This window comes from Lagopus muta, chromosome 4, assembly GCF_023343835.1.
Source record: "Lagopus muta isolate bLagMut1 chromosome 4, bLagMut1 primary, whole genome shotgun sequence".
NCBI classification, from domain to species: domain Eukaryota; kingdom Metazoa; phylum Chordata; class Aves; order Galliformes; family Phasianidae; genus Lagopus; species Lagopus muta.
In genome coordinates, this window is record NC_064436.1 from 45459611 (window position 1) to 45481336 (window position 21726).

General features: G+C 42.1%; 2 protein-coding genes across 14 annotated transcripts in view; one reads left to right on the plus strand and one right to left on the minus strand.

Moving 5' to 3' along the window:
* Nucleotides 1–11205, plus strand: part of CLOCK (clock circadian regulator) — a 59504-nt gene extending 48299 nt beyond the window's left edge. For 10 of the 11 annotated variants that reach the window (XM_048941024.1, XM_048941029.1, XM_048941025.1 and 7 more), the window contains one exon: nucleotides 573–11205. In XM_048941024.1, coding sequence (XP_048796981.1) covers nucleotides 573–746 — 174 coding nt within the window. In that variant the 3' untranslated portion in view covers nucleotides 747–11205. The remainder of the gene's footprint in view (nucleotides 1–572) is intronic. The other variant, XM_048941033.1, reaches the window with a different exon arrangement.
* Nucleotides 10625–21389, minus strand: TMEM165 (transmembrane protein 165). 3 transcript variants are annotated; one of them, XM_048941037.1, is made up of 6 exons: nucleotides 21228–21389; nucleotides 18569–18794; nucleotides 16215–16390; nucleotides 15322–15504; nucleotides 12438–12543; nucleotides 10625–11587 (listed from the first exon to the last, which is right to left on the minus strand). In XM_048941037.1, the coding sequence occupies exons 1-6, from the start codon at nucleotides 21372–21374 to the stop codon at nucleotides 11511–11513; spliced, it is 915 nt and encodes a 304-aa protein (XP_048796994.1). In that variant the 5' UTR covers nucleotides 21375–21389; the 3' UTR covers nucleotides 10625–11510. The 3 variants fall into 3 exon arrangements, with proteins under 3 accessions (XP_048796994.1, XP_048796992.1, XP_048796995.1); XM_048941035.1 differs by having other exon boundaries at nucleotides 21174–21389; XM_048941038.1 differs by lacking the exon at nucleotides 21228–21389 and adding an exon at nucleotides 20679–21110.
* Between the last annotated feature and the right edge of the window lie 337 nt (nucleotides 21390–21726).

Sequence of the window (21726 nt, forward strand, 5' to 3'; positions counted from 1 at the left end):
TGTAGTTGTTCTGGATTGAGATGTCCAATTCCTTTTGTACCCGTCCTTCACTGCTTTTTCTTCAGCACCATCATCTTTTGTTTCTAAGAAGAGTGGCATTAAAAATAAGTGTTACTTGCATTAATGATCAATCCCCTTCAAAGGAGATGTTTGGGTCTGCAAAAGCGGCAGCTTCCTTGGTTTTCTTCCTTAGATTTTTATCCAGGGATAAATTTGATCTGTGCCAAGTCATGCTTTGGTATGCCAAGGCACTGCTTTCTATGTGACTGCAGTAACAGATGTGTATGGTTAAAATAGATTCCTTAAGCCCCGTTATGCTCTTGTGTTCTGAAATGGGGACAAATTGCCATGTGCTGTACCCGTTGTCACAGGAAATCGCAAAGACCAGCTGCTTTATCAAATGCTCTAAGTATCTCCATTAAAGCCAACTAATCTTTGTGGTGTTGGTTCAGCTTCAGTGACCAAATCAGAAGTTTATTTTGACTGAATTCTTCCACAAAGTCAAAAAGCAGCCAGGCCTGCAGTTCTCAGAGCAGCAGAAAACATGATTTTCTTCTGTTTGCATGTTTTAGACATCCAGGTTACTTCACGGGAATCAGTCAGCTCAGCTTATCCTCTCTGCTGCTTTCCCACTACAGCAAAGCACTTTTACTCAGTCCCACCACCAGCAGCACCAATCGCAGCAGCAGCTCTCACGGCACAGAACTGACAAGATGACGGATCCTTCCAAAGCGCAGCCGCAGTAGCTGGGGGCTCTGCCTCTCCTGGAAGTCAGCTACCAGGAGGGGGCTGCTCCATAACCACTCGCACTGAAGTTGCAGAGGTAGCAGTACAAAGCCTTTCTAACGCTGCGGTGTTGAGACCTACAGCTAACTTCTGGAATCTGTTGAGGAAAACCACCAGGTGATGGCAGGGACGCGGCCAACTTTGATCGTTGTCCCGGTTTCTGTGCTCTAAAAGGTTTGCTGCCATGTGTCGATTTGTCCAGGTGAAATCAAAAAATGTGACTGAAATGAGAGGGATGCTGAAAATATTGGTATTTTTTATCAGTTCTGTACATTTTTAAAGTATTAAAATGGACACAGAGCAATTGTTTGATTTAGGAGACAAAATGCCAGGAATATAGTCCGACAAACATCTAATTTTTTCAGATGATTATGGGACAGTAAATATTTTGAAAATGTTGTGTGAAATCCAGTTCTCTGTTGTACAGATGCTGTAAAATATTGTGTATATGTCTGCATAAAAGGAGAAAGAGCAAAATATTTTATATGATGCATGAAATGTAATCTGTTATTTGTAGGTTTGAATATGTTCCCCTAAATTTTCACGCCATACTCAGACTGACGTTTTCCTTTGTTCTGCCCCTTTGTTTACAACATGCTGCATCGTTACTTTCACCCTCAGTGTGGGCACAAGTCTCTCGTTTGTGCTTTGTGATGTCACAGTCTGCTCTGTGAGGTATGGTGTGTTGGTTCGTTGACTTCTCGAGGTTAAATTATTGATGAAGCCGTTTGAACTGGTGGTCGTGCATCAGGGTTCAGGGTGTTCAGATTCATGAGTATCATCCATCGTTTCATACCTAATTCATTTTATTTGAAAAAAAAAACAAAAAAACAAAAAATAGGAATTTGCACTGCTTCCTTGCGGATGGTTTGGAATTTTATTCCCCAAAGCTATCTTTTGATATAGTTCATAGTTGGGAAATATTTATGTAAAATGTTAAAAAAAAAAAAAAGAAAAAAAAAAGAAAAAAAAAAAGACAGTAATTTTCAAGAATGTTTCAGTTATAGGAGTAATTTGCACAAAAAATATATTTACATTTAATAACCTTTTGGGCACTTTTTAACCACTTTCTCTGTGGTGAGAATTGTAACTTGTTAAAATATGTTGGAATCTTTTTATTCTCATTCAAAAATTAGATCTTTCTTTAGTCAGAACTAATTCAGGGTCATTTTAACAACGACAGAAAAACCCGTAGTGCCTTGATTTTAATTCAGGTGATAATGTTGAACATCTTGACTTGCAGTGTCTCGAATCTGTAACCATTCTCGATTTTGAAGTCTTAGTACATTGTCAGCCAAACTCGTGTATCTACTTCATAGCTGTTTCTGCATCGTGATCATCTCAATAACGATCTGAGTTGAGAACGTGAGCGTTTTTGAGTGCTGCTCCCCCTCAAACACTAAGTCAGAAACTGAGGAGTCTCTGCAATCTCAGACCTTGAAGGTATTGTTCTTGAAGATGTAAAAACAGAGAGTGCTCCTTCAGTGGGAGCAGGGAGGGTAACCTGATCTGAAATAATAAGAGTCAAAAATCATTTCTGTAGTGTTTAGAGTATGTCTTGGGGGAGACCACGGTCGATTGAGGAGATATCACTGAACTAAGACTTCAGAAGGCAACTTCACTTTATAAAGAAAATAAAAAGTTCCAACAGATACGATGTGCTATTTTAGGTAGGGTTTTATGGTACTAGTTTGTGAAAACCACAACTTTAGAGGAAAATAAATAAACACAGATAGATCTGAGAATTAAAATAAAACAGCAAAAGCAGTTAAAATTAGTAGTAGGGAGAGAAAGCTGGATTAATCTTGAATACTGAGGAGGAGTTGAATGAATGTAACCAAATGGTGACGGACTGTTTTGTTCTCTGGAACAGTTTGATTGTATGACTGGGTGAGCCAAACCCACAGGAGGGTGGCACCAGTTCAGCGAGCGCCCCATGCCATCGATGGCATTTTGGGGCTGGCCTTTGCCTCTCCAGGTGTCCCACCATTGCATCTTTGTTGTTCCCCACTTACAAAGCAAGAGTTTGGTACCAAAAAGCACAGTTGTGAACAAGGAAGGAGTGTGAGAAATAGTTACCAAAGAGAGTTAGATTGCGCTCTGCTCCAGGAGGCCTCGCAGCAAGGAGCAGGTGCCAGTGCCAGACATTGCAAGGACAAATTCCCTTCTCTAAAAGGATTTCTGCCATTCTCTGAGCTGGGATAAGGGTCAGAAGCCTACTGCTGGTAGAGCTCTGTGTAACAAAGTTTGCCTTGCTCTGCTCTGCTGCTGCATCATCCACCTGTTTCTAAAATAAGCTGTGTTACCAGAGGTCTGTGCTAGCAGCACTGCTGCTTAATGGAAGTAGGTTAGAGAAAAAATGTTACCCGTTTACGGTGATAACAGCACTAAAAAAGAAACCTGGGAGAGCTTTAATAGTGCTGTTAGAACTACGGAATAGTGGTAAAATAGGTTTATTAAGCTATTATACTGAGAATTACAAAAAATAGAGATAACAGCCAGCCAGTTAATGATGCAGCTTTTTATATGAAGCTCCATTTAAACTTCTCTTCCCATTCCCCCCCTCCCCGATACTCTCTTGTGCTGCTATAGGTCTGTTGGTAAAACGCTGAACTAGGTGAGAGAAAATAGATGACAGTGATAGCAGGGCTGCTGAAAGAGAATAAAGAAATGTACGCTTTGATCAAGAAGCTTTTTGTAACCTCGGAGAGAGCTCATTCAATTACGGAGCTACCAGCCAGTAGACAAAGCATGGAAGGTGGGGAGATTCACAGAAACTGGAAAAACACAGCATCCATTTGAAATATACTTACCGTGAATCAGGCAGACTTTATACAGAAGTACGTAGAACTCGTTCCGTGTTCTGTGCAAGGACGCAAATGCTTTGTTTCACAGCTGCTGACTCAAAGGTGTGTATTTCAGGTGTCTGCGGCTTCCCCCTTGCTGAATCAGTTGCTGAGCTGCTCTTGATTTTAGTGGGAAGAGGACCAGGCTGTCGCCTCTTTCTTAATCAGCCTTTTGCTTCTGACTGACTTATTTACTACAGTCATAGATTTTTTGCAACATCCTAATCAATAGCATGATAAGGAATGCTGCGATGCTGCAGGGTCTGGGGTGCAGACGTCACAGAATGACTCTGACAGAAGGGAAGGAATCTGTTAAGGAGAGGGTTGTATTTGTGAAGGCGCAGTCTGGCGGTATGGAACGGCGTGAAACAGAGTTGCATGGAGTTTAGAAGACAGACATTGTTTGCCAGCGATGGGTGAGGATTTGAAGAAAAGCTTCTAGGAAAATTACAGAGAAAAAGAATATATAGCTATTTTTATATTATATTTAATATATATTTGTATATAAATATGAAAAGATTCTAGTAGGAGCTCTCCATATGCCTTCCATTTCATCTAGAAGATTTACCTTCTGCACTATGGTTCCGGTGTGTCGCCACTTGTGTGGGCATCCTGCCTGCTGCCAAACACCAAAATCAGTAACCCAGTATCCTTACAACATACAGGTAGGTTTCATTTCAGCTTTATGTAAAAAATTAATTAAAAGAAAGCTATATCAGACAGTTTTTCATGGAAAAAGAAATTCTCTTTAAGATTCAAATAGCACTTTCTATCTTTTATTTTATTTTTATTTTTTGGAGTAATAAGAAGCACTTTACTGAAAAGACTATTTGAAAACCAGTTTATTTCTTTAGTCAGCGAAACTGTTAAGGGGGGGGGGGCATCAAGGAATGATGTGTAAAACTGTCAGAAACATTTCTGGAAAATGTTTCTTTAATACAGTGATCCTTTGAGGCTCAAAGTGCAAGATGAAAAAGGCTTCTAGAACTGATTGGCTTCATTGGTTTTACATGGCGTGGGGAAAGGTTGAACGGTTATGGCTTCCTAGGGAGGAGACCTTTTACGTTGCACAGTTGCCTATGAGAGACTCATCTGGAGGCCCACCTACCTGCTCAGTAATTCTAAGTGTCCCTTAGGATTATAACGTGTGTGACAGTGTACCGCAGGGTTAAAGATGTGGCCTTTGGCAGATGTTGAAATCAATTCAGAAACCACGCATACGTTCACAGAATTTAACCCGGGTATTGTGATGGGTTGTAGATGTCACGGCGTCAGGAGACGTCGGACGGCGCAGTCATGAATTTCTCTATTTGAAATCATTATTAAAATTAGATGTGCAGTCAGAGGACTGGAAAAAAATGGTTATTTTGATTAAAAGGAGAGAGACTAGTTTTAATAATTTTTATTTTTTTACTTATCCCTGGTGGAAGAAGTTGAAGAGTGAAATGAATTTGGATTTAAAAAAAGACGTATTTAAGCCAATTAGAGTAGGTGAGACAGCTGTGAGCGAACATTTGAAATTGTGGTTGTCCTGAGACTGGATGGTTGCTTTTTCAATATCACGATGTGTAACACTACATTCCTTGTCTTTTTTTGTTTTTTTTTTTTAGCCAGGTGATTTAAGCTCTGTTAGACTTCATGCTGCGTCATCTGCATGAATTGTGGCAGCATGATATGCTCTACTCAAAGAAATTGTACCTAAATAAAAAGGAGGGAAAAAAAAAACAAAAACACAAAACAAAACACTGTGTCTGAACAAAATACTGTGTGGCCTATACAGAGACCCTAGCTATGACTGAGAGATGCTGCATTAACAGACAATCAATGGGTAAATTATTTATGAAACGCTTTCGGGAATGGTCTTAAAGGTGTTACTGCTTTGAAAGCAGCTGGTGAGTCGTGTTTTCAAAGAAGGAAGGTAAAAACTATTTATTTTAAAATACATTGGATTGAATGTTGAGTTTTTAAGCAGTGTTGATTTCACGGTGTCTCGGGTTCCAGTTTTGTTTTGTATTTTTTGAACTGGCATTAGCTGTGTATTTGTTCACCAACAACCCCTAATGCCGCTCATATTGATGTCAGGAAATGTAGATACAGTTCCCTGGTGTTCGTGTGACCATTACTAACTGTCAATTTTATTTTTTTTTTTAATTGAATAAATGTAACGTTTAAAATTTTGCTTTTTGTAGCTTCTAAGGTTCTAGAATTATTTTTTTTCCCTGAGTTCCTTAATGTCACTTTGATGAGTTTCACAGTGAAGTGCTCTCATACCCGTTCCACAGATGTAACAAAGGCACTCTCTACCCCCCAACAACTGACGTGTGAGAAGTTGCTTGATGTCGATTTTACCTTCTCTCCCTCCCAAGAGAAATGACTTGTGAGACTTCAGTAAAAACGCATACTGTACTCCTTTCTTGTCTGCTCTCTGTATCTCTTCATAAACTGCTGGCCCCTGCTGATGGCCGGAGACCTTCAGCTTGTGTGGTTACACTGCCACTCTTATAGGCTGCTCTAATCCTCTCACTGAGCAAAGTGGGAACACCAAGGGCAGTAATTTAATAATTTGAAGTTAACCAAATGTTTAAGGGAAGGTGAGAGAGAAGGAAATCCCACAGTTGAAGCTGAATAACTGGAGGAATTGATAAATGCTCTTTACAGTCTGCTCTTCTCTCTCTGTATCATCATCACAGCAGATGCTCATGGTAAAACTACTCATCCTTTGCCTTTGGGAATTAAAGCATCCTTGTGCAAGTTGTGTCCCACCTCCAGCCCCTGAGCAACTCCACATACCACAGGAAACAAAACAAGTTGCAGAAGCACCAGTTAAGAACTGCCAACACCCACCAATATTAAGGCTGATAGCACGCAGCACAAATTAGCACTTTTCTTAGATCTGAACTTTAGAAATATCAATATGTTTTTCCATAAACTTATCAAGAGCTGTAACTATAAATAACTACTGCAGCACCTGATCAATGCTGCTCAATGACACTTCACTGTTGTGCAAAGCTCTGCTTGCAGGAAAATGTTAGGTAACTGGGAAGATTAGCAATCCAAAGGTTAGCTACCTCAGCACCCCGGGCTCAGTGTCAGCGATACAAATTCCAGACCTCAGCAGTCAGAGGACAGTGGGTAGCAACCAAGAATTCCAGTCTTAAGCAGTCACGATACCACACAGTCTCTTTCAAACACCTTTGGCAACTCTGTTTTTACATGGCAAGTATGTGTAAATCAGCCTGAGGGTATACCTGTGTAGCACATCACACAGATGGGTGCAGCCATTGCTTTGCACCTCAGCAGTAACATCAGCACAAGGTTGCAGTAGCAACCTGCCACGAGCGCTGGCATCTGGGACACAGCAAGGTGAGCTGCAAGAAAATGCCATGTCAGCATAGCCTCCTACACAGCATCCAGTATCACAGAAATACTTCAGGATAACTGGGTAAATTTGGATGAAACTGCACAATCCATTCAAGAGCCCAGTTTGATGCAAAGGAAAGCTGTACAGCAGCAGGCAGCCTTTTGGAGAGCTCTGAGTACAGCCACTTACTTGTTAACTTGCAGATGTCCACAAGCAGCATCTGCCTATCACACCTCCAAGCAGCAGCTCATGGGACCCAGGCCTTCCTGCAGTGCTCTGAGCACAGGCTGGTTTTTGAGCCGGACCTGTACTTTGGCTCACTGAATTTCTTCTGAAAAACTCTGTACTGAAGATTACAAGTTTACCTTAATCTCTGCTTAGCGCACTTTGCCACATGCAGTGTAACGAGGGCTGTGAATCAGTTAGGAACCTTGAAAAGAACAAGTACCAGTTTCCTCATTTCAAACAACTTGGACTGGCGGGAGGTTTTTCTTCCATCCCTGTAGAACTGACCATACCATCTAATTCTGTTTCCAGTGTTCAAGCCTGGAAATGAGTAGTTGTAGGTGGTTTGCACTTTCAAGTTTCCACTGCGTTCACAGCCTGAGTTGCAAATTCTTGCTTTGGAAGCTGATGTGGAAATTCCCCTGGAACCAGCAGGGAAGTCTGCTGGAACTGAGAATGCATCCCACTTCAGTAGGGTTGGAAAGTCTGTGCTGGGTCATTGCTTCTGTTCATATTGCTGGTATGGCAATTTGCAGAGCCTTATCTTTGCTGCTTAAGTATCCACTCATCACATTTAACATCCTCCAGCCACAAAAGGAAACAAAATAGCAGATAACCATCAAAATTCCAGCTAGTTTAGTCTGTTTCTCATTTTACTCTGCAAGGCAAAGTATTTAAAAGGAAGAGTACTATTTACATTGTATACGTTTCATTTCTGGAAAACGGCCTTGACTGGCCAATGCAACAAGCAGCTCCTTCCCCCAGTACCCTTTTCTTCTAAGCAGCAGTTACACCGCAGGACATAAGCATGTGTAAGCCCAGGCAGGCATGTCCCAGCAGCACAGCATGAAGCCCGCTCTGCTGCCTTGCAGCCAACGTTTACAAGATTTTGTAATTCCCAATCCTGAAAACGGCTCCTTCTCCCCACCTGAGAGTTGCTGCAGGACTGAACCAGGCAAGCATTGCATTTCATCCTTGTGAGCAAGCTGACATGTCCAAAATCATTAAATCAGACCCATACCTGGCTCTTCTAGCTATTCTTCGCGTTTTTATTCCCTGCTAATCGGCATTCTTGTTTACAAAGCAAAAGCAAATCATTCTGGACAACTTTAGAACTGATCATTAGTTACTGACTGCTTCCACGCAACTGAGAGAAAACCAACAGGGATGCTGTCATAGTACTGTCAGGTGATTCATTACCCTACTTTTTCACCAACACTCCTCAAGTGCTTAGCTAGTTTCACAGCTTGTGCATCTCTTTCAACATTACATTTCAGGTCAGCCCCATCTGGTTACCCACCCCTCTGCTCTTCTCAGTGCTGTAACTTGCAGCCTGAACACTCCTGCAAGTTGGTGAACAACTTCCTACATCTGCATGTCCAAAGAGCAATAGCGAGTTAGCTGCTGAAAAGGCATCATTTTCCATTCTCCTATGCTCAACTCCACTGCTAAACACATTAAAACTCACTGAGTATGATGGAGGAAATTGGACCAAGGTGCAGTGAATGAACCACTCATTCCGACAGACCACCACACCATTCTCCATCTCTTGGCTGAGGGAGAAGCAGAGAGGCAGTGATGGTTTATTTTTCTAATTAGAGATCAGTCACTTCTTCCAAATCTGAGGGCAGAGGGGAGGATGGGGAAAGAGCCATGGGGAGCAGAAGGAATTACTGCTCACTCTCCCAGCACTGCAAGCATTAGCTTAGGATGCAGACTGCCCATAAGGGTAGGCCACCTTAGGTGTGATATCTATTCATGTATACACACATGGCAGTAACCTGCACCTCAAGTCTGCAGGGATTTCAAGACTAAACAGTGCCACACCTCTCCGAAGGCAACACATCAGTAGTATGAGAATGCAGTAAGGAAAGCTGCTAAAATCCCAGCCACTGAACCAGCCCATGTGCAGTTGTCTGAGCCAACAAAGCAGACAGCTAGAGGCTGGGCACTACAAGGCTGTATGGGAGGACACTGTTTCTGCTAGAGGCAGGGCAGCATACAGTGCTGCTAAAAATACACTGGGAGTCTCCAACCACCTTGAGCAGGCTTCAGTTATACAATGACTGGACTACACCAGTCTTGGAACGGTGAAAAATTCCAACAGGCAACTCACAACATTAAATCTCTACAGTTAGTACTATCTGCTATAGTGCCTTCTAAAACTTTTGCTAAAATCCGAGAACCCGCCTCATTTTATAATAGATTTCCAAGCGTAAGTTAACATTGGCTCTAAACAACCAAAAACAGTAGGAGCATTTTCTAACTCAATGAATATCTGCCTATGTATTGCCTATTTTTGACCAGGCAGTGGTCAAAAGCAGTAGTTTGCATCACATGAGTTCGCGACAGCAGAATGTAAATGTGAAAGTTGCATGGATTTGTTCTGCAACTTCATATTTACCTCTTAAAAAAAAATATATAAAATAAATTAATGTCTTCATTTTTTTCTGTTGATCACAATTGTTTTAACACCAGAACAGTTGCAAGCAGTGCATAGGAAGTTCAGAAAGTTTCTACCCTAGGACACAGCCAACTGATTTGGCTTTTGATCAAGAATTTTCAGCAGGATGAAGGGCAGGCAGCCTGCAGCACTGTGATTGCCCAGCACTACCTAGCACATGTGTAAGAAAACACTGTGCTGTAGCACCACACAACAAGCAATTTCCCAGTGAGCAGTTGAAGTTTACGCTCTTCCCTGCTTTGGGTTCCCTGTTCTTTCTTTTTTAATGTGATCCAGGTAATGCATCCCCTGAGGGTAAAAGGTTAAACAGACTACAGAGAGGGCATTTACAGGGTGTGGAAAGAAGAGGCTGCAGCAATTGGTTACAATGCTTGCTTCAAAACTGAACAAATCAGTGCATTACCCAGCAATTAACAACAGCACTGCCAGCAGCTCCTTCCTTCAGATCAGGACTTGAACATCTGGGCCTGGAGCTGTAATCTGTTTTCATACCACTCTGCATAAAAGGAATCAAGCGGCTGCAATCTTCGGGGTTTGAGAACCTCAGCATTAAGGGGTTTCTATTGGCAGCAAAATCCAAGAGGAGGCTTCCTACCCTCTGTTCTCAAGCAACAATTTGGACAATCTAATTTGTAGCACTTGATCTTACTTTAGCTTCAGGCTAAAGCAGTAGATAGATGCTATTAGAAACTCTATCTCCTGCTTTACAGAAGCTCTTAACATCTTATTTAAGCTATTAGCTCAGAATCTACTAGCTACCAAGCAGCAGAGAGAGCCATGTGTTTCAGTATCCCATATCTTAAGCGACCAACATTTTCAAAGTTTTTATAACTGGTACTTATAACAGCATCCAAAATAAATTTAGTAAAGTTTAAATAAATCATCACTTTAACCTCTGTGGCAGGAATTATGGAACTGCCAAAAAACAATACTGAAAATGACTCAAATTGAGACACTATGTTTTATTAATACTCTTCCAGATTACATTTCTATTCCTAAAAAGAAAAATATGAACATATCTAAATCTAAAGATTCCATTATTGTTCAGTCCTGGGAATGAAACACCGTTAAGTTGGACCACTTTATTACTTTCCACGTACTTTATAAAGTTTAGAAAGTCAAAAAAGAAAAAAAAAAAAAAAAGAAAAAAAAAATCAAATACTAGTAGCTCCAGATTGCACATTGAACTTGGTAGGCTGTTAATCAGCACACAATTTCCTGATAAAAATCCCTGATTAAGAAGTTTGCCCTCTACATGAAATTCATAATATTTTCTGTTGGTGGCTCAGCAACTAAATGGTATAGGAACGGCTCCCCAGCTTTTTGTTGCTTACATTATCCAGCCTCAGGAACGTCCTGGAACCAAAGTCTTTGGAAATGGGAGTCAACTGTTATCTCTTTAATATTTTGTTCAACATTATGAAACAAAACACTCTGGTCTGCTTCAGAGAAGGTGTAAGAATTAGCTCTTGAAGCAACAGGAAAGGGAGCCATGGGTAACAGTGGGGAAAAAAAAAAAGAAAGTTCCAACATTTCTGGACATAGATTCTCAAAACTCAGCTGAGCCAGGTTCAGCAAACAGGAAAATCACGCAAATCCTACCACAGTAGCAGGTGCCACAGAACATACAAACCAGACAGCAAACAGATCTCCACCGCAGAAGCTGTCTATAAATGTCTCAATCCCACCAATCGTTTGCTATAAAAAGTTCAGTGTCTCATCTTCGGTGCTTGTTTAAACTGTAATTCTGTACATTTATATACAAAACCACACAAGGATAGCTGCTAGATGCTTCCAATCCTTGTCCTTTCGTAGTGATGAAAAATATTTAAAAACCAGAGTCTGGACTTATAAATAGTGCAGAAAATGCAAAAGCTAAGAAGACAATGCCTCCTATGATTGTCACTGGAAAGGAAAAACAAACAAAAAATGAATTAGCCATTGAGAAAGTTAAGTAAATTCATAATGTGTCATGGAAGATATTTATTTATTTGTTAAGAAGTCTGATTAATGAAGAATCTTTTTAAAACTTAATGCTGCAAACAGTGAAGCAGTAGATGCTATTTCTAGCTCAGTGTCAGGATGCCCATACACCACCCCATTGTTTAATCTTATCTACAAAGACATGTTCTGGACCTTAGGAAGGACCATGTGTATTACTTCTATTACTTCAGCTAGCGCGAAGCTGAGGCTGATGCCTACTGTTGTGTGTTTGGCTACGTGGAAAAAAAATAAGATACAATATTATCAGGCTGGAGCAAGTCATCAGTTAGGAGTGGCACTGCAGATTAGCAATTCTAGCACAGTTCAGGTAACCATACTGAATGAGCCAGTATTAAAACCATTAACTGCTTGCAATGGCCAGAAGCTGCTAGAACTTGGGGCAGTATCACTGCATGTGGCCCATCCTTCTCTAAACGAGCTAACAGGGGAGATGGATCTTTGACCTAACCTAAGGTTATTGCTATTGCCAGACATCCACGCTGGGCTTGTTGATAGCACATTAAATTATTGCTAGATTAGCAACTCATCATCTATGGCCTTAACAAACAAGACAGAATACACATTTCACCTTTTCCATTGAAATTTACCCCTTCACCTCCTTTTCTGAAACTGCAGAAAACACACACAGACCCAAACACTGAACTGATCTTAAAGAAGTCTCAAGAAACATTCTTCCTGAACACGCAACCACTGACATCACAGACATTACCAGCATTAACACATTTTTCAGTTGGAGTGAGTTTTCACTTACCAGTCCTAACAGAAATTTTTTGTGCTATCATTCTCCCTCCAATAACTGCTAAACCAGTGCATAGACAATGTCCCACCGTTCCTCCTACTGCCACACCATAAGGATCCTGAGGAGAAAACACAGAAGGGAAAGGAAACATCAGCACAATGGAAAGCCTGCTAGTTCTGGAACAACCTCCTGCCATGATGGAACCACAGCTTGGCTCTTTGGTTACACAGAATCAAGCACATGAACACTATCTAGTGTTTACTCTGTACCACCACCTATCACTGAAAGAACAGTACCAGAGCCTTCAGCTAGTAAGACAGCCTTAATGTAAACCTGATCGATACAGGAGTATTTGGGATGTTTCAACCAAAAAGCATTTTCAGGTGGTTAAATGTAGATGCAGAGATCACTCTGCTGCACTTAAACAATTAAGTAACATTTAATGGGAAGATGGCTGCTCTTGATGCACACCAGCAGGAAGAACATCAACTTAACTATAAAGGAAGAAAAAACATGTAAATAAACCTAAGAACCGCAAGTGAAAGCTTTCAGTAGCTAAAACATTTCAACTTTTTCATCCAGCTCAAGTTTATCAGCAAGTTTGTGCTTTATACTTTGGTGCCCCAATATAAAAATTAGCCAAAGAGGGGACTATCGTAGAATTTAAGTCTAGAGGATAATAAACTGCTTTCAAAATGTATTCTTACAAATACATTTGTAAGCTGTCAACAACAGCTTTCAACACTGCGTAATGTGCATCACCTCACTACAGTAACAAATCCACAACAAAAAGAAGTTCCCAAGACCTTCTCACAAATTACAGCATATGTATTAAGCACCTCATAAAACAGAACAGTTTAGCATCAGAAACAGAAAAAAAACCACCTTTTAATGACAGATGAAGAAGGCAAGGTAAGAGCCTGATTTTCCACTGCACTAGGATGAACTAGGGAAGGTAGAGTTAAGTCCTGCAAACCTCTCTTTTAGGAAACAAAGCAAGACTTCCAGCTCATAGGAGTAAAAGCTACTGCCTTGCTTCATGAGGAATGCATGAAATCTCTAACATGCAAACAGAAACTGTCCAGGAAATGATCTGATATAAGGAAAACACAACACTGCCTGATCAAGACAACCAGAAGCACAAGCTACTGAGAGAAGCTAAGAGCAGTGGACAAAGAACAGATAGAAAACTACTAAGAAGGCCAGCAGGGAGGCAGAGCTGTGCCAGCAGAACACATTTGCTTCCACAACTGGGAACAGAATCCAGTATTCCTGGAACTCCTCATTTCCATGCTGACAGCAGCCCACTGGCAAAGGGTGGATCCTGCCCTCTGCTCCATTGGCAACTGCTGCCCCTTGGAGGGAATAATTTACAACTTCTTCCATGAGTTCAGTATCTTCAGCAGAAGTGCTCAGATACAGCCAAGAAAATCAGTCTAACATGATGTGATAGAATTTCAGCTCTCTTTCCAAATATTTAGGTAGATGAGTGTTTCTTACACACAGAAAACTGCTATGGTGTTAATTCTAGTTCTTAAGGATTGCTGTCAGGATTAGGTTCATTAAGACAGACTTAAATCTTTCTCCTGGTGTATGCTCTGAGACAGTGTACATTATACTTTCTTTTCCTCCACAGAAACCATGTTTCATTCATTGTGACAGGATGGATACTATTCACTTAATGAGCAGTCAGAGTACTTTCTTTTCACTCAAGTTCACAGTTGACTTGCCACACTACTGGCAATCTCTCGCTATGTAAATTATTCTTTGTGAAACACTTATTTAGTAAGGTATCTGAATGTAAGTAGTATAAAATAATTCCACAGATAGAATGAGAAAAGATTATTTTTTGTAGTACTTTTGTAGCACTTATACGTTTCATATGTTAAAAGCTTAACATCCACAGTCTTCTTTTACAATCCTCAGTACTTCACGGACCGCACCGCAGAGTCTGATGGACATTTCTTAATGGGACACTCAGAAAAATGCGAAAGAGAAGCCAACCTGTGATAGGATGGGCATAAGCAACTTATCCAGCACCATACAAAATCTTTGGCAGAGGCAGTAGTAATAATTTCCAGTTTGCCAAGATGGCACGTCGCTAACTGAACAATGAGATCCTCCTCTCTAACCTGCTCCCTGCCTCTCTAGCTCTCAGTGCCTTCCCTACTCTGTAATAAAGGCAAAAGGTTCCTACAGATTATAGCCTCCTTCATTATGCAGCCTTGATTTATCCCTGGGGAAGGTCTGAGAGTGCACTGAAGGAAGCACGAGTCCTAGGAAAAAGATGTAAATGATCTCAATGAATGGAAACAACACAGGGCAACTACTGAAGGCTTATAGTCAGCCTTTTAATAAGCCTGATCTTCCTGTAAATGTGTAACAGTTACATACGCTCTGATCATCATGCTGAGTATCATTTCATTTATGGTACTGCTTACTGCACAGAGGTTCAGAATTTTAGTTCCACATACTTTAACAAATTCTAGATTTTTTAAAAAGCAGTATCTTATCAACAGTTTCAAATTTGCTAGGATTAAGGTCTCCTTTTAAAGCTGCTGTGTTAAAGCTGCATTATCTCACAGATCAAAGAAAAAGTAGTTCTGTAACATCCTTATCTTTACACCTTATCAAATAATTGTATTCAGCTACATGATGTCAAACAACTCTTTTCAGAAAGGCCCATGCAGTTCTAATCATGAGACCGTAGTTAAAACAACACGCAGAGCCTCCGTGCATTGATTTCCACATCTCTGCACAGCTGTGACATTAAGTAAAGCACTATAAAGCAGCAGGTGTGAATGTGACACCTTACACAAGGGTATTTCGTCTCTTTCACCCAGCTGCAGACAACCCAAGGAGAGCAAAAGAAGAAGGGGCATTCTGCAGCACTCACCTCTCTGGCTGCCAGAACGATGGTTGTTAACTGGGAACGATCACCCCACTCTGCCAAAAATGTTAAAGTGAACGCTTGTACAAAGATGGGAGAAATAAAATGGAGCCATTTCTTCTGAGGTATAGTGGCAGTTGATCCCGTTTCCACATCCCCTGGCCCATTTAACAGTTTAGTTCTCTGAAGCTGAAGAAGACAAAGGGAATTAAAAAAAAATATAAGATTAGAAATGTCAACCAAACAATCCAAATGAAATACTTAAACTGTAAAGCTGTTAATTTAACATCTGGAATGCTATTAGCCACTGATTGTGCATACTAACATGTTATTTATATTAGATGGTATTTTTTAAAGCCTACTACGTATATATAGTGTTTAATATAATATATAAATATCACCTCTGATTTCCAATTGCTGGCAGTCTCAAATCTTGCAATCACAAAGCAGTTACAACAGGAACAGTATTTAGTTTCAAATGACAGATTGCTTCCCATCTATTCTAAAGCAGAAGTCTCTCTTAAAAAGGGGTGGCTCTCAAATCAAAAGTGGATAAAATTGTCCCAAAGAAACAAGATTACTATTCCTTAGAAATGGACTTGAACATTTATAGAGTCTGTTAGTACACACCATTAAAAAAATTAAAAAAAAAAAAAAGAAATTCTACAGGGAAAACTCCTTTTCTGCAGAGAAGTAGGATATGCCACAGGTCTGGGATCATTTGTTGAAATAGCATCCACATGGCCACTTCTGTCCAGCTGACCACATGTTCGTTGTGTTAGACTTATTAATTGCAGCCATGGCTGAACATCCCAAGCATGAAACGTAGCACTGCTCTGCAACTTCAAAGCCATAACTGTTTCATTAGCTGTAATTCACAGAGAGAGTTTATGACTTACTTCCTCATCTTTTTTTTTAATTTCTGCCTGAACTTCCTCCAGCTCTTCCTGGCCCTCATCTGGACTCATTTTCAATCCTTCTCGAAGCATTCTAATGCCAAAAATGGCAAACAGTGCAGTCGACACATAGTATGTATACACACGAGGAATAACTGTTGTGGCATAGCCAAACAAAACTGAAAAGAAAACAAATGCATAATTTCAAAAATAAGAATGAATATAATTATTTTTCCAATATCACTCCAAGCAAATTTATTTTTCCACTCAAGGTCAACACAAATTCTGCTCTTTTCCAAGCACACCAAAAGATTTCATCTATAATCACGTTAGATTGGTTATGACATACAATATCAACTCACTCTATTTATTTACATGGCTGTATGTTGGATGACATCTTCTTCCAACCATTTTTTACATTTATTTCAGATCTGTCTTCTTCATCAGATAAAGGCAAAATGAGATTTTCTACAAGATAAATTTTCTAGACGCACCCACAGCCAGTTGTCTGAATTCATGCCTTTCTTCTTTGGCTGAGTGCAAATACCTGGAAGCCACCATTCCTCACTCTCTCTCCTACACTCCACCAACTTCATCCTTTCTTAATCCCACTCAAAGACTAAAAACCACTTCCACAGTACACCTACTTTTACAGGTGTTGAAGGTGATCAGACTCAGCCAAAACTACCTCTCAAATAGAAGAAATACGTACCCAAGACTGACTACTCCACAAAGATCACAGTTACAGACCCAAAAGGCCTGTGCAAATACAAGGAAATTAAAACCTCACACCTAATGTTCTCAGCTGTTTGGATCACACTGTCGTACTGCATGTGCAATGAGCCAAGTGGAAACATGCTAATATATGCATACATCCTTCCTTACTTGCATCCACACTGCCACTACCAAAGTAAGATTATCAGATCAAAATAAAATTAGGCAGCAGCACACACACAGAATAACTACATCATTGCACAGCCAAATAAAACAGAATATAAAATTTGTTTGAAAGATTGAAAATACTGCATTATACAGAATGCATACAGCATTACTTGCCACGTACAAAGCACAAAAGCAGTGAAATAATCAGAATGACAACGCAGCTTGTTATATCACAAGGGCAAAAATGTTTCTGGGCACAGCTTGAAAATAAACAAAAATTTTGTTGAAAATAAACAAAAAAATTGAAAATAAACAACACCAAAAACCAAACATCTACATACTGATTATTTGGATATAGAGAATTTAAATGAGCAGAAATTCATGAAATCATGGAAAACAACAAAAACAAAAACTCCAGGAAGTTCTAACTACAGGAAACAAGGACAAAGAAAGGGAAAATCCCACCTCCTTTCCTAGGGAATACATTGACTTTACATAGAAAAAGGGAGAGCTGTAATGGGCAGACAGATGTAGAAAAGAGACCACAGGGTGCACCCTCACCTATGATCCTAAATAAAGGAAGCACACAGTGCAAAAGTGGAACAAGTCTCACAGACTAATGTTATTAAGCAAGTAATGGAAGAAACTTTTACAATGCTATCTGAACAGCACAAAGGGAAACTGCTGTAAGACTGCAACAATAATTGTAACAATGCATTCACAAAAGCTATCATCTCCATCTGAAGACGCTCAGATCAACACTGAGATCCAGTACCAGTTAGGAGGCTGTTTGCAGCACATATAAAACACTGAACATTATTTCAAGTATTTCTGTCGAGGGCATGTGAAGAACTGAGCACACACACAACCAAATACATGCTGCATCCGATGTACCTAAAGGCTGCTTCATTCTATGGTTACAGCTGTGTAAGCACCCACAGCTACAGCTCCCCAGGTGCCATCTGACACCTTGCTCCCCTTCCAGCTCTTTGCTCTGTGCTGTGCACCACAAAGGTTCATGACTGAATGTAATCCTCCACTTTTACAGCCAGATATATATACAAAGACACAAGTCAGTCAAGAGGAATGTGACATCCTGTTAAGCATCTTTCACTTTGGGAAGATAAAGACCTCAGCCCTACACTCTCTTTAGGTATACTAATTTAACAGGAGCTAAAAATAAAAAGGAATAAAGAAATCTAAAAGCCAAGGGATTGCTTGGGCACTCCAAATTCCTTTTCCTTAAAAGCACACAGATGTCTAGGGAGTGTGAACACCTAACTGGAGTTTAGAGTCTAATGCCACAGCCCTCAGAAAAAACCTTCAAAGTTTACACAAAATAGAAGACTGCACACACCTGCTGTCTTCACACTACCTTCCATTTGACTTCAGTTAGGGTTAGTTAGGGTTTACTAATAAATACAGACTTATCCAGCACATTTAAATATACAAAACAAAACAACATGAGGGCTAACCTGATAAGCACGTCATCAGTCCTAAGGCAAGCATAGCACCAGCCAGTACAGTCAAACGGTTGTATCGCATTGCCATGATGGCTGCAATGAAGAAGGTCTTATCTCCAAGTTCTGATACAATGATGACTGATATAGCAGCCACAAATGCATGAATAAAGCCCAAATTAGTCTTGTCAGTTGAGTCTTCATTGACAAGATGAACTGGAGCAACTGGCGAGGGCCCCTTCTGTAGGCGCAGGAGAAGACAAAACAAAACAAACACCAATTAATTAGGCTTGAACATGTAATTCCTGGAAGTACTGAGCTCTCTGTTTCTCCTGCCTGTCACATCGCATTGCCTAGTGTGGCATTTTAACTATTCACCCTCCATGTGGTATTAGCTATGATTAACTAGTTACTGGCTGCTACCTACCTCAAATTAATAGGTGGTCACTTCACAAGAAGCACCTGTTCTGATTATTAAAGCAGTACTTCACCATGCATGCTACTACTGGAACATGAGAATCACTACCACGGTCAGACAGGGGAGAAGCAACTTTATATTGCTATTGGTACAGCTGTTGTCTGCTTACATTATGACACTCAAGCAAGCAATTTTATGATAGAAATAGTAAGAACTAAACTCTTCAAATCTTCAAGCAAAAATTGAGCGATTATGAGCACTCAGGAGAAAAGGGAATCCTTTAAAAATCTGTCAGGATCTCCTCGCAGAATCTTTGCATCTCAGCTCCATTAAAGTTTTATGCAACTTCTCATGAACTGTTTGTTTTGTACACAACTGTTGAACACCAGCTCTAAGACTCCCCAGTGCTCAAACCAGCTCAGCACATTCCAGATTTCCCTCAACAACCAGTGTTTACTCTCATGAAGATTAAGACACCTATAATCAAAAGCAGACCCAAAACAACAAAGCTGCTGTTCACGTGCTTGACCAGAGATGGCCAAGAAAGTTAATACCTCCATGAACAGAGACAGATTGCAACTTGTTTCATCAGGAGACTTGCCAGAACTCCCTCAATAGTGCTGGGAAGTCTGAGGTTTGATGTTTGAAATTTTCTTGCTCCCTATTGTCTTGCATCAAGCAGTATGCTGACAACTTTTTTTTCCTATATGTGATCATTTGGCAATGGAATACATGGAACAAGATAGGCTTTCTTCTGCTTACACGCAGAAGACTTTCCCCCCATCAGCTTGTAAGCAATGGGATCTTAGTACAAAAATATTTATCTGTCGAAAAACATTAGCTCATTTGGCCAAGCTCTGTTGTCCAGCACAGCATCAGGTACCACCTCCCCAGTGTAGTTTACTGAGAGCGAACACACAAGGTGCTAAAACAAGCTCTTTTCTTACAATAATTGAGTTTGTCGATTACAGCTTCTCAGATAATAATCAAAACCATTTATTTTTTTGTAACAGATCCTTCAATTCCTTTCTTTTAGCATTAAAAAACAGATAATCACAACTTTTCTATCTTCAGCTTGCCAAAAAGCTGACTTTTGTTTGGCATGTATAACCGAAGCAGAAAACATTAAACTACTTAAGAAAAATCTCCTCTCTGCTCCAGCTTTATCAATATAATGCCTACTGACATTAAAAAATAAATGAATTAATAATAATAAAAAAATAATTCATTGCCAGCTTTAACCTCAGTAACTTACAATCACTTCATTACAGCCAGTGGAGCTCTTCAACTACGTGGTGAACAGAAAAGGATGATGAAAAATAACACTTTCACAAACTTTCTTCACCCTTTAAAAATCACCAAAGCTCAGCCACTGGTGGCCAACCAGAACACAGATGACAACAGGGATGCTTGCTCAACTGCAGCAAGAGCAGCCATAGGAACAGGATCACACAGAACATCCTGAGCTGGGAGAGCCATGACGATGGAGTCACAGACTGGTCTGGGTTGGGAGGAACTTTAAAGCCCTGTTTCACCCTCATGGGCAGGGCTACCCTCCCATCAGCTTAGGCTGCCCAGGGCCCCATCGAACCCAGCCTTCAGCGTCTCCAAGGATGTGGCACCCACAGCTCCCACCTGGCAGCTGTGCCAGCACCTCACCGCCCACAATTCAAACTCCACGTCAGACAACGCGATGCAAGCTCTTACCGAGTCGCACTCCGGAAGGCGGGCAGCCCCCAGCAGGCTGCTCGGAGCCGCCAGGTGAGGGCCGGGCGGCCACATGGAGCCACACGGAGCCCTGTCCACGCTCCGTTCCCACCGCCCTCCTCGCAGCGCTGCGCTCAGGCCGGGATACGCGCTGCCGGGAGCGCTCGTGTTACCTGCAGCGCTACAACTGACGCTTCACTTCCCCGGAGGCTCCAGAAGCAACACTCCGGCGAACGTTACAGCGCTATCTGCTCGAACGTTACTTTTGCACTTCCTGTTTTTCTGCCCTCGCGCTCCCCGTTCTGGAGCAGCCTCCTTCAGTCGCAGCCTTCGCGCGCACACGCGGTCGCTCCGTACGGTTCACCTTGACAATGTGAGCGCGGAGCCGCGTTCCCATCCCCGCCCCTCTCTCCCTCGCTCCGGCCCCCGCTCTGCCCCGGGGCCTCGAGGGAAGCGCTCCCTCCCGCAGGCCGGCTCTGCGCGGCCCCGCCTCACCTCGGCCCGCGGCTCGGCTCCCTGCCCCGCTCCCTGCGGCGCGGCCGCCGGCACCTTGTTCCTGCCGGGCTCTTCCTCCGGCGCGGCGCGCAGCCCGGCCGGCGCCGCCAGCAGCACGAGCATCGCCAGCGCGGCGGCCCCGGACAGCGGGGCCGGGCCGCGGCGGCCGCGCTCCGGCGGGGAGAGCGGCGGGGAGCCCATGGCGGCCCGCGCGGCGCTGAGGGCCTCTTACAGGCGCCGCGTCATCGCCCCTCGCCGGGGAGCTGCCGCCGCGCGCCGCCCGTCCCAGCCGCTTCCTGCCACGGCCCGAGCGCGAGGGGCGGCGCCTCAGCTCGCCCACCCGGCCCGCCCTCCGTGACGGCAGCGGCACGGCCCGCCCACGGCGCAATGAGCGGAGCGGGTCGCTTCGCAGCGCAAGCGGAGGAAGCACCCGAGCGCTGCCTCGGAAAGAAGGCGGCGAGGTTCGGTGCCGGGAGGGGGCGGCTCCGCGTCCACAGCTGGGGCTACGGGTCCAAGGAGAGCGGGCACTGAGGTTTTGGGGGTGTATTTACCG